The sequence below is a fragment of the Micromesistius poutassou genome, assembly GCF_964030765.1.
Source record: "Micromesistius poutassou genome assembly, chromosome: 7".
Classification (NCBI taxonomy): domain Eukaryota; kingdom Metazoa; phylum Chordata; class Actinopteri; order Gadiformes; family Gadidae; genus Micromesistius; species Micromesistius poutassou.
Window position 1 is genome coordinate 11,472,989 of NC_140277.1, and position 13,823 is coordinate 11,486,811.

General features: G+C 45.4%; 1 protein-coding gene across 1 annotated transcript; it reads right to left on the reverse strand.

Annotated features, from left to right (window-relative positions):
- Positions 1 to 672: 672 nt before the first annotated feature.
- On the reverse strand, positions 673 to 13,362 carry valopa (vertebrate ancient long opsin a; the record flags this gene model as incomplete). The annotated part of the gene is made up of 5 exons (XM_084470500.1): positions 673 to 909; positions 7,138 to 7,371; positions 7,918 to 8,035; positions 11,751 to 11,961; positions 12,987 to 13,362. The coding sequence occupies 5 exons, from the start codon at positions 13,360 to 13,362 to the stop codon at positions 673 to 675; spliced, it is 1,176 nt and encodes a 391-aa protein (XP_084326626.1).
- Positions 13,363 to 13,823: the final 461 nt, after the last annotated feature.

Below are 13,823 nucleotides of genomic sequence, written 5' to 3' on the forward strand. Positions count from 1 at the left end.
GAACTGGGTTATGTCACATCTGCCAGTGTCCTTTGCATTGGAGGAGCCCAGCACAGCCACTAAAGGATCAACTGCCACATTCATGTTTGATAATGATTGTTACTCACATCTGATCTGAAACGACGCAAACACAGAACCCAGAAAAGGCCCAATTATCCCTGGAGTTTTGTTGATAGATCCTTAAATCCTTCTGTTTAAAGCGGTTGCCCCTACACCCCACAGGCCCCGCGTACCCACACATCAAGTAGGACAAGCCATCAACAGTGTTGGCATGCTGAATCAAAGCTTATCTATGTTTCCTTTGTGTGTTGGTTAGTACATAAACTCAATTCTCAACACGCAGCCCAGCTGTTAAAGAGTCTGTGATGGGTTTGAGGGGATGGTGGGCAGGGTGAGCAGAACGTGTTTGCTTTGTCGATTTTGCTTTCTTATTCCCTGACTTAAAGCAACCACTCTGTACCATTGCGCGGCTCTCTGCTAACGATGACACGCTAAGGCTACGGGTACGACTAGGTAGACTAGGCTAACAGTGCAGTGTACGAATGGTGGCGGCTAACTTGGGGGGGGGGTTCAGAGAACATTGGCAAGGCAGGGGCAACAATGGGGTTAACAATGGAGGGGTGCACACACACATAAGACACACAGACCCAGGTGCGCCCGTGGGGATGACCGTTACATGGGGCACACTTTGTTCTCCGGGATGGGCAGCTGAGCGAAGGAGCTGCAGGGGCTCGGCGGGTCTTCGCCGGAGGACCCAGCCCGGCCCCCCACCGGGATTTGGGCAGCGATGGCCGACATCTCTCCAGTCTGGCTCTCGGCAGTGAAGCCGGGCCGCTCCGAGGTCTGGTTGATGTTGTTCTCCGGGATGGTTCCCTTGCCGGTAAACAGCTGGATGAGGCATTTTCTGAACTGGATTGAGAGAGGGAACATTTAGAACGTTAACATCTAACGCACTAAGATGATGACGTTAGAACACAAATGCCTGACAATTTATCATGTAGAAAAAACAAAACAAAGATATCAAGTCTAGTCTGTAAGTAGTCATTATATCTCTACAGCACAACATTTGTATAAAAGTCTTCATCAATATATTATGTTAAAAGAATAATAGGGAGTCAATTTCAACCACTTTTTAGTAGGCTACATCAATTACAATGTAAAAAAAGGCAAGTATGTTTCTCTGACACAAACTACACATGCATAAACTAAAACAGTTTGAATCAAAATTTTCTACTATTATGACCTGTCCTTCTCCCAACATTTCTGTTTTAGAACCTGAAGCCAATAACACATAAAACACTACTCACATCGCCAGGAAAAACAGCATTCTAGAAATGGCACACAATTGCATAACGACACTTCCAAACTAGGATCTGACCAAATCTGGGACCCCATTTATCAATGGTTTGTATAAGAAGTTCTAAATCCCTAAACTAGGAATGTTCGTACGCACTAAAAAGTTGGCTTTCATGAGGCGTTCTTATGCTTGCACAACTTCCCTTGCTATATTAATCGTTAATCGCTCGTGCCCGGCTTAGCTCATTACCATAATACATTCATGACTAATGACCAGTGTTGTAATGTAACGAAGTACAAATACTTCGTTACTGTACTTAAGTACAATTTTCACATATCTGTACTTTACTTCGTTATTTATATTTCTGACAACTTTCACTTTTACTCCACTACATTTCCTAAATAAAATGTGTACTTTTACTCCGATACATTTCTCCTAACCATCTTCGTTACTCGTTACTACAAATTAAAATCAGAAGAAGTGGTGACGTAATGTCCGTTTGTTGTCATGTCAACCGCCAAGCGCGAAGAAGAAGAAGTCCTGCTTGTCCGGGCATGTCACATTATTGATGCCACCATGGAAGCACCTGCCGCAGGCTCTGCTGCTAACGTTACCACTCCGGTAGCAGATGACGAGCATCTCGACTACAGTGGCGAACTTGGTGAACTCAGACTCTGTGGTGGTGACGAAGATAACGTTAAACACCCGTGGCCGTATTTGCAAGAAATATTTTAACCCATATATAACCCTCTAACTCATTTTTTTTTAATACCTTTACTTTTACTCTTACTTTTAATACTTAAGTACATTTTATATCAGACAATTACTTTTGATACTTAAGTACACTAAATGTCAGGTACTTTAAGACTTTTACTCAAGTAATATTTTAAAAGGTGACTTTAACTTCTACTAAAGTCATTTTCTGGTAAGATACTTGTACTTTTACTCAAGTATCACTTTCAAGTACTTTATACAAGATTGCTAATGACTGTTATAAATGACCGTTAATGGTCATTAAACGTCATGGGAAATGTGTGAATAAATATGACCAAAATGGAAATAGACTCTTCAATTGTTGATTGGTTGAATGGATGTGGACGGTAAAATGCAAATAATAAATATAGAAAATACATTTATCACAGAGTGTGATATAAGTTATTGTGAAAGTGGAGGACAATTCTTGGTACACTCTCTGCCATGCTCCATCAAAGCTGAAGTCAGTGGTCAAGGTCAGTGCGTTTTGCAATAAGGAGAGTGTCTCTCTACCACACACAGTAGCGTATCAGAGGTTAAAGGTACTTTGACCTAAAATAAAGCACTATAAAATGAGTGTTTACTTATTAGCGGGACACTGGCCACACTCTTGGGGGTAGGAGTGAGGCTGCCCAGTCTTCTAAACTCAGAGACGTGCATCGCCAGCATCATTGGTGAGTAGTTTGTCGGATGGTTATTGCACTCTTTCGCTTCTATAAGGTGTGTTGGCTTGGAAGTCACTCTTTATATTGCTCTGTTGTGCAATGGTGTGTGGAAATAAGTTGAACGACTGTGTGCTGAGTCAGCTGAGTGATGATCCCATCAAGGACTGCAGGCCCAAAACAGCTTAGGGAGGGCTGGGATACTCCTGTTTATATCTCTTAACTCCACTGAGACTTAAGGGTGGCCAAAATCCTGAGGGTGAGGAGGATTTGGACACCACCAAAATGTGTGTGTGACCCCATTCTCCTCTGTATGCAGCCTGCAGCCCCCACCACCTCCCAGCACAATGCTAGATCGGCCTTTTGACGCACACATCTCCTACAACTGCTCTCATTCGATACAATATTAATTCAATCACACACAGCATCCGCACACACCCAGACACACACCCATAACCAAACACAACTTAAAATTGAGCATAGTCAAATCATCTAATTAAGGGGAAATTATCAATCTCATTGATTCAATTGTTGTACAAGCCTACTTGATGAATAGGACTTCGCCATTGTATTATAAATCTCGTTACTTCCAGGAAATTGTATTTCTATAAGTTGGTTGAAAAGCATTATTTGAACAGAACAAATTGAACAAATTGATCAATTCAAAGCTTTGTCGTGAACACACAGATAATTGATAAATGAGGATCTGGTTCTGTTTCAGGTACAGCGTTCGCTTTTTAAAGGAAACCTATTTAAATGGTTCAAATGGATTTCGTAGACAAAGATAGAACAATGATGAATGCAAAAATGCATAAAAACCTTACTTAAACTTAATACAAACCAAGAGAAACACATCAGAAATTCTCTGTGCATACAGAAGTATGCAAATGACTTTTAAACTAAGCATGTTAAATAAAGCAAGTGGAAAATATGCATGGGTTGCTCTTCTGAGGTAAGCGAGAAAAACTCTGGCATCAGGTGAATGCGGAACCATTCAGCCCTGCCCCAGATTAGCAGTACGTCTTCCACTGAGCCTCCCCAGCCAAGCACAACATAATCACCTATGCAAAGGCAAATTGAGCAAGGCACTAGCAGATCTCCTAGCATTATTCTGCAGCTCCTGGCCTCCTCCCTGAAGCATATACAGAATTGACCCAAATACATTTTTTCAGGAGCAGGCCTCATTTTTCCATCTGGGCTCCTGTCATGCTGACATCAGTGTGACACCAGGTAGATGTCCTGCTGTGTGTGTTTGTGTGCACGTGTGTGTGTGGTCGGCTAGATTCTGGAGTAAATAACAACTGTAGTTGGGGGTGGGGTGAGCAAAACAACATGGAAACCCTCGGGACAATCACAGCATGTAGAGTAACCCCCTCCTGCCCACCCCCAGTCTTGGTACATAACTGGGCTGGAGTCAACCAAAGAAAATAAAGAATCTGCACATTATCTGTAGTTTAACTTAATTGGCCATGGTGCCATCTACCTATGGTAACCCTTTACGCCCGTATTCCACCGGGGACGTAAGCGCCGCGGAACGGCTGCGCCGCGGTCACCGCTGCTGATCGCTGCCACTCTAATCAATGAAACCATCCCCACCGGGCGCGCCGCGGCGCGTCTCAGCGGCGTCCCAGGAGCGGCGCACCGCGCCGCAGCGCTATCTTTACGCAGCACTTCTATTTTGACGCGAGCCGCTGCTGAACCGCGTCAATTTCCACAGAGCAGATCGAGCCGGGCAGGAAGTGAAATAATAAAAGCCATAGAGCACCCGGTCAATTTTCAAAATAAAACACAATACTCCGCTCATGTAGCCTATACAACTTCACATCAACATTATGTCATGACCGGTGGCACCAGGTCAGCAGTCAATCAATCAAAGGGTCTCAGAGGGTCGGCAACATGGACGACGAGAGACTTATTATCTAAGTGGAGCATACATAAAATCATTTACGAAATCAATCATCCTTTTTATAAAGACAATGTGAGAAAGGATTTCCTTTATCCACACAGTTAAAACGTTCAAGATTATCGCGTGATCTCGTGATCTCGCATGAATACGGCTGGCTCGCAAGGCAGCGCACGCTGCCGTTACGCGCCCGGTGGGGATTGACGCAGGGCACAGGACGCAGCCGTTCCGCGACGCAACCGTTCCGCGGCGCTTACGTCCCCGGTGGAATACGGGCGTTAGGGAACCCTAAATATCAGGTATGTCTCTCCCGCCACAGAAAAATAATGGATTAAGAAGCATTTTTCTCCTTGTGAAAGTAACACCAGCGATTGTCTGATCAATGAAACTTTGACCCAAAAAATCGACCAATCGACCAGAACTTGACAGCCCTATACTCGATCAGTGTAGAGAACGAGAAGCGGAGCACTGGATAGAGATGCAGTATAGATAAGAGGAGAGCGGAGAAAAAGAAAAAGAAAGAGTGAATTGACGTCCTTTGACTGTGGTAAGTAGTTGAGCCAGCTCTGACTGCGCTTAGAAGCCCCAGACCTTCCTCCCTCCTGCTGGCCTTATTGTTTAAATCAACTCAGCGGCACCCCATTTCTGAATGTAGAGGTTACTTAATCCGTTCACATAGCACCCACTCTACCCCTCACACGCACACGTCCAATAAAGAGGAAATAGAACAAGCAGCGGCAACCCTGTGACCCTGCTCTACCCTCCTATGGGATGTGTGGGGCTCTCGCTAGATTCTGATAAACAACTCTGACAGGTTGGTGACTGCACACACAGGGAAGCCTATAATGGATGCTCATAAATGAAACAGAGAGCCGTGCAATGCACACACGCCTCACAACCGGGGAGCAGTGTTCAAACTGGCTGAAATACACGCGTCGACACGTGAGCACTGTGCTCTCTAGTAGTGTTGCTTCGTCCTTGAGACATGCTTGAGTGAGTGCATGTGTGTGAGTGTCTGTGTGTTTTTACCCTGTGGGTCAGGGTCTACATGGCAGCGCTTCAAAGCAGAAGTGGCCTTATTTAAGGATGTTTTCTCAAGGACACTGCACCTGGACATGGGACTTCCCCTGTCACTGAAGTGTTGTCTAGACATCCTAATGCCTGTTTGAATTCTGAAATAATTCCATTGGCTCCTTAATAAGGACATCTGGGAGCCTTCTGGGATAAAAAGTGAGCACCACTAGTAGACAGTGGGATTAAATATTAAAAAAAAAAAAGATTAAATATGTTCCAAATCCACAGTATTTGCACAGAAGTCTTTTATAGACCCTTGATGTGGTTTTAAGGAGGAAAATACATGACTTTGTCCCGTATGCTGTGCTGCCTTGACAAAGCCTGTTTCAATAGCGTGCCCTTTACTAATGCCTTGAATTTGTTTAAGCAAATGCCTCTGAGGATATAATTAAGTCATGTCTATGAGTAATTATATGGTTTGGAGGTAAAACATTTCATGGTTGTATTTCAGCATAATCTGAACTGCAGGTGATTCTGTCAGGGCACTCAATTCCCCCAATTTAAATGTTCAGAGTAATTTGGCGTCCTGACTCAAATAGTGCACAGTAATTAACAAACCAGACCACGAGCACCAATTCTTCTCTACAATTTCCAAACCTCCGCGGCAAACCAGAGGGAGCTAATATATTATTAAAGCACTAGGCTTGGACAATTGTACTCTCTGGATTTCATATTAAATTTATTCATACACCATGCATTATTGAGAAACAACCTAAAACTCAGCGACAACCGTAAAAGAAACTCCATCAACCGACACCTTCAATACAGGCCTTTTAATGTGGTCCGTACAAACAGCGGTACCGTGCCTCCCTTGGGTCAGCATTTCGCTCGTTCTCTCTATCTGGCACACATGTGTAAACTAGTTTGTTGGTGTGTACGTGTGCACCGATCCACACAGTGGATGGTGTCATGGACAAGGGGCAAAGCACATTTCCATCCTTTAATGAACAGACATCACGTGACCAGCTGTGGAGCCAGGGGTTAGGGCCACACGGCATCCTCACCAGCCCACCTCATTCCAGTCCTTTCATTTTCAGGATGTAGGACACAGATTCCCTCCACTGTCTCTGACACACACACACACACAGGAACACACACACACACACACACACACACACACACAGGTACATACACACATACTAACTAAACAGAGAGACAACAACTAACCCCAACGCTACAGGTTTGTTTACTCAGGCAGATAGATGACATTTGCCACCCACACCACCACACACGCAATCCCCTAACGCCCCCTCCGACACACACACACACACACACACACACACACACACACACACACACACACACACACACACACACACACACACACACACACACACACACACACACACACACACACACACACACACACACACACACACACACACACCTGCACAGACCCACATACACAGGGACACAGCACAGAGCGCGGGCGCCCGGGCCCCAGCTACCTGTTTGTTCATGTAGACGTAGATGACGGGGTTGTAGACGGCCGCCGTCTTGGAGAAGAAGGCGGGGATGGCGCCCACGCGGGGGTCCAGCTGGATGGTGGGGCACGCCGTCACCACGATGGAGAAGGCGGCGTACGGCGTCCAGCCCACCATGAACGCCACGATCATCACCACCACCATGCGCGTCACCTGCCGCTCCGGCTTCCGGGCCGTGGCCAGGCGACCGTGGGACACCTGGGGGGAGGGCGTGACACAAGCAGGGTGGGCCGGGGACAAGGCAGTGTGGGGGTCAGGGGGACGGACCCTCGGTCAAAGGGTGGGCTCCATCCCGAATTTCTATGGCCTACCTTGATAAACAGAGGCGTCGCTCTTAACTACTTCAATGGCACGGGGAGTAGACTAACCTCGACTAGTTGAGTCTACTACCCGTGCCCTTGTGCATAGGAGAGGACCCCTTCTCAGAGTTATGAGTGACACCTGTGTTTGTCCATCGATGGCACATCGAACGGATCGTTCGGATCGTTGGCTTTGAAAACCCTTATCCAGAGAATACAGCCATGATGGAACAAACACAATAGTTCTCTGTGGCTGACATTGTCGTCTATATAAGTTGTTTTGTTCAGAGTTACACCAATTAAAACAGGGCTACACTGTATTAACCTCAAACTAGAACCTGAACTGCCAAAAAAAAGAGCTTAGAACTATAGAGGCTCATGTTGAAATAACCTCATTAATCTCTGTAATAATTATCAGCAATAGGCTAAAATGTTGTGGACTGACCTTCTTGAGCTTTTGTAGGAGCTTGCCGTAGCAGAAAATGATCACGCCTAGAGGCAGAATGAAGCAGGTGACGAAGAAAGTGATGATGTAGCTGTGATCCACCATGTTGGTTGAGTACCTGTTAGGGGGGCGGGGGAGGGGGGAGCAGAAAAACATAATTGTATTGATTTATGACATATGTAGTTTCACCATCTCTCCAGAGCACTTAAAGCCAGCATTTATGGTCAACTGCATTATTGGCGGTATCACAGAGTGCAGTGTATTTTGAGTATTTGACAGTATTTGACAGAGACATGCACTACAGCATAAAGACAAGTGATAAAACTCTCTTTTTTTGTGTGTATTTCACCGTTTTAGTATTATCATTGCACATTTTCAAATACTACGCAACAAAAGTAGTTCTCTGCATTTGACCCTGCACTAGCAACAGCACTCGGCGGCGCAGTGGGCAGCTCTTTTTACTGTAGACCTGACCCTACTGTAGGTACAGCTGGTGCCTTGGTCAAGTGCCCAAGAAGGAGTATAAACCCATCATGTATGTCTTCAGGGTGTGGGATGAAACTGACTCACCAGGAGGAAACCCACGTTAACAAGGGAAGAACATACTAACTCCACACAGAAAGGTCCCCTGCCAGGATTCAGACCCAGGCCATCGGTGCTGTGACTTCTAACCACTGTGCCACCGTGCCACCTATAACATGTGTCCTGAGACGATAATGTCCTCAGATCTCTTTGCTTCAGCCCTGGACTGACTGGAGCCCAGAAGGCAAGCACATTCCTCATACAACAGCTCCTACAAGGGCTGAAAGCCGGTTTACAGAACACCTGATTCCTACAGTACAGCTCTAGACCGGAGAGGCTCTTTCTGGCAATTATGGCCTTTAGCTGGTTAGAAAGAGGAGCTCTGTGTTGCACATCAATTGAGTTGGATTGAATGAGTTAGAGTTCAACTGATTATTCGGCGCAGATAGGACATTTTACAAACTATTGTGAATGTGCATCCCCATATTGCATGGAGGCTCTATACACAAAGTCATTGTGTTTAGTCGTTGTGTACCTGAGAAGAGTTTTTGATAATTGTTGACCTGACTGGGAAAAGGGCAGCTATAAATGTGTGTCAGACTTTAAAGTACTTTTTCAATAAAGGCTACATCAGAGATTTTTTCTTTTCAGAAGGAAATTCTCCACTCAATGAAAAAACCTTCAACGCATTATTCTGGCGATAGGGTTAGAAAATGTGGGTTTATTCAAGTAAATTCATTTCTGACCCATTTTCAGTTCATTTCTCCCCACAAACCTTATCCCTTGAATATACAACACTATCAGCACCTTGTTCAAGATAAAAAACAGACAGAAAGGGAGGAAAATAAACCATTCAACTTTTACTACTTACCAATTTGGTGTTCCCTCTTTCAAATAATCCAGCCATGAAACTATCCATTCATGAAAATAAATCCCCGGGAACATGCACAAACATTAATGGTTTGTAAATGGCGTTGCCGTTTAACAATAAAACGGGACGCGCAACAGAAGCATCCATCCTGGCCAGTGATAAACCACAGAACATCGTCCATTGTAGACCAACGATGTAACACAATGAAGTGACACTTCACCATATTCTCGAATAATGATTCAATTCGGAGTGAAAAAAAGCGGTTAAAAACGGCATAAATAAACATATACAAAAGTAGCCGACTAGGCTAATGTTCTGCCAAAGTAAAGCACACCACAAACTCAGATTGATGTCGCGGCAATGAGGGGCTAATTCACTTTTTGAAGAGCAAGTAAACCCACTGTTTCAGCTATAATTCGAACACTATCTAAACTATTTAAAACAATGAACTTTGGTCTGACAGTTCTAAGAAGGACATCTCGTGTCATCTCCATGGTTACGATCCATGGCAACTTTGTGATACTGTATAAGTACAGTCATTGAGTATGACCGTTATTCAAGATATTTTATTCATCCCCGGGGGGAAATTATTAGGGAAATACAGCATAACATAAGAAGCGATATCGTATGTGAAATGCACCACACGCCTGATTAGGGGTGTCGGGGGGGGGGTTAACCACCTATTTGCTTTTTCCTGCTCCAAACTAAAGTTATTATATCGGCCTGTAAACATCCACTATCGGTGGACCTCAAACCAAGGAGCCTCTTTTAACAACTGTGGCAAACCCCACAGAGACTATTAAAGAAATGATAAGAAATGATATCATGTTATTACCATGTATACCATGTATACTATGTATAACCAAAATAGATTAAAAATTGTATTATCCATCTACCCAGGGAAAGGGGAACTGGTGAGTCTGTGTGTGTGCTTGCAAAAACAAGACGAACAGTAAGTGCAGATGTAATTTACCCCATCTACCACACACACACACACACACTTTAGTGTGCGATTAACATGCTCTTTCAAATGTGACAATACGTAATCAGCAGGTCAAATGTGATGGATTGAATTTGAAGAGGATGCAAAAGGGACACCCTGGGGGTGAGATAGACAGTATATCAATCGCGGCCCCTTCCTATTTATTACTGTCTGTCAGTCCTTCTGTCCCTCACATGTTGCATCCTTTCAAAGCTTCCACAAAAGGGAGATGTGCCTCTGCTGTTGCCCTCTTCACTTGGTCAATGGTAAATGGACTTAATTTACATAGCGCTTTTATCCAAAGCGCTATACAATATTGCCTGACATTCACCCATTCATTCACACATTCCCACACCAACGGCAGAGTCAACCATGCAAGGCGACAGCCAGCTCGTCGGGAGCAGTTAGGGTTAGGTGCCTTGCTCAGGGACACCTCGACACTCAGCTAGGAGGAGCCGGGGATCGAACCAGCAACCTTACGGTTACCAGTCAACCCGCTCGACCTCCTGAGCTACTGCCGCCCCACCTGCCCTCCAGTTACTGCACAGACGCCATATGGACACTGCGACTGGCATGAAAGGACAAATTCAAATTGGATCAGCAACAGTCACAGACAGTACTTTGTGTGGCTAGGCTCATTCAACCTCTCTCCCCCTGGCTCCCCCTCCCCTGAACACCTGTGTTGTTTGCAGAACCTGCCGAGGAGTCAGTGATGGCTAAATGCTTGGTGACAGTAGCCAAGCGGTGTGTAGTGTAGCCAGAGGCAGACTGGGTCATCCATACACTCCACCAGCTTCCTCTTTCCTAATGCTGATGTCTCAACCATTTTCTCCCAGTGTTTCATCTGCGCAATAGCTCTCCTTAACTGGACTAGAGCACCTGGGCCCCCTCCTATACTCACAACCCACAATAACCCTCTTTCTCCTTTATTAATGGTCTTAGGCAGTTAAATGGCATTTCCCAGAATGCACCCTTAGTACAAGGTCAGCGCTGACATGGTTCTTGGGTATACAAAAAAATGTATACAGGGTCCTTTTACACTATTGGCGTTAGAACACACCTTGAAGAAAAATCTGTCTCGATCTAATGCATTGTTTGTGCTTGTGTGCATTTGTGAATGAGTATGTTTGAGTGTGCGTGTGTGTGTGTGTGTGTGTGTGTGTGTGTGTGTATGTGTGTGTGCGTGCGTGCGTGTGTGTGTATGTGCCGTGTATCCATGTGGGTCTGGGTGTAAAACCAAGGTTTCTTTTGGGACCAAGGTCCCAGCTTTGATTCATTACAACCTTGAAATGAAACAGCAGTTTTTTTCTCAAAATTCCTCTTCAATCCAAGGTGGTCCACTTTGTGGTCTTTCACACGCCCAACCGTGCCAAACTATCACTCGTGAAAGATGGATAGTTAGTTAGTTACACACTCGCCCCTAGAGTCAGCGCCCTCCCACTGTGTCCCCCAGCTCACCAGTTGGGCTCGCAGGTGGTTCCGATCTTGCTGACGGTGTAGCTGTTCCAGCCCAGCACGGGCGGGAAGGTCCACACGAAGGAGAAGGTCCAGACGAAGAGGAGGCCCAGCATCGAGTGCTTGCCCCGCAGACGCACGTTCCCCAGCGGGCGGCAGATCACAAAGAAGCGCTCGAACGACAGCACGGCCAGGGACCACAGGGCAACGATCCCTGGAAGAGAAACAAGACAGGGATGCTGGGATGGTTGTCGTATGCCACTTTGGCTTGGACTTGGGAGAGTGAAGCATGAAGAACGTTTTCAGCAAACTACATTATGTTTATGGGACTGACCAACCCTGGTCTCTGCCCCAAAGGGGCATGTTGTCAGCAGCATTGAATCATTGTAAGCAACGTGTGAGTCAATTTGAAAACCCCATCACGGTCTACTAACTATAGTATACTGTAGTATATGTGCAGTCCAACCTACTCATCTCTTTATATTTAATAAACTGACACAAATAAACACTACTCAATCAACTGTTTTTGGATATGCATAAATGGGAGGAAACCCTGGTCTGCATGATATGAGATGGGTTCTGTATGGAGCACCAAAGTAGATTTTAAAAGCTGAAAAGCAAACACAACTTATAATTCACGCTTGCAAAATGGTTAATTGGTGGTGTTTCTCTTTGCCCATGCTGCTCTCACACGTTCGGCATGACCATACGTTGAGAACACGCGCTACACCATGTGGTACACCAGTTTATGCGCCACTTGGCATCAAATAATCCTCCCCACTCCCTCTCGCTGATCTACCACGGTATGAATGTTAGGGCTACATGCATTCATAAAATGTATTCTGTCACTGTCAAAGAAATATAAATGTTTTTTAAATGCCAGATTACATCAAACGTCTAATTAATAGACAAAGGATATTGACGTCTGCGCAGTAGCATCAGGCTGCAATCCAAGTTACAATCTATGCAGAAGTTGTCCTCACGCTGGAGGATATTGGGTTTATCAAGATGCTTTTCTTTACTTTTATGTTCAACGGCCGTGACAACAACAGGGGCTTCAACGAATAAGTAGGCTGACAGCAGTAACGCACACACACACACACACACACACACACACACACACACACACACACACACACACACACACACACACACACACACACACACACACACACACACACAACAACAACAAACAGCACGCTCATTTGAAAATAAATACAGAAAAGTCCATCCACTTACCGAAAAAAGTAACGGCGAAGCCCTCCAGCACGCACGCCCAGGTCCCGAGGAAGAAAAACCCGCGAGCGTTGGTCAGGAAACTTATAAGTCCGCCGGTGAGCGAAACGAGAAAGTCGGCGATGGCTAAATTGACGATGATATAATTCAACGGTTGTCTGAGCTGTTTGAACTTAAAGGTGACGAACATTACCAGGAAGTTCTCGCTCAGTCCCAGCGAGGTCACCAGGAACATGAGCACGGCCAGGAAGGTGAAGTTCCACGGCGCAAGGGACTTGATGGGCCCGGTGAACGGGTCGTCCGGGAGGTCGGCCGCCTCGTAGATCTTCGGCGCTTCGGTATACGAAACGCCGTTCACTGAATGACTCACGGTATCCATTGTTCATTATCCAGACGCTCTGGACTTTGCCTGAGTCACCTAAAGGAAGTTCAATCCCTCAAAAAACGAACCAAAAACGCACCTGTAATTAGGCCTACTTGTTTATTGTTTCTCATTTTAGCAGACTCCTGCGTAAACAAAGCCGTAGCATTACACTTCAGTTTAAAGTCTATGTTTTAAAAAAGTGACTCTGCAAGTAGGACTTTTTTTCTCTGGATAACTTCCTCGCTTGGAGTCGAGCGTCTCATGAAGCGCATGGTGGCCCCGTTGTGCGCAGACCCACCGCGGTTCTTCTTTCTCAGTCCAGATCTTTAGATCTTAGTGTGGGGAAACTAAACGCGAAACCTAGAGAGTAAAGCCTTCTTTGGTGCGGCGGACCGAAACGAAGTCTCGAAAAGCGATATCGGCAACAGAACAAACGACTGTTTAATGGCATCTTGGAAGCTCTTATATACACAGCC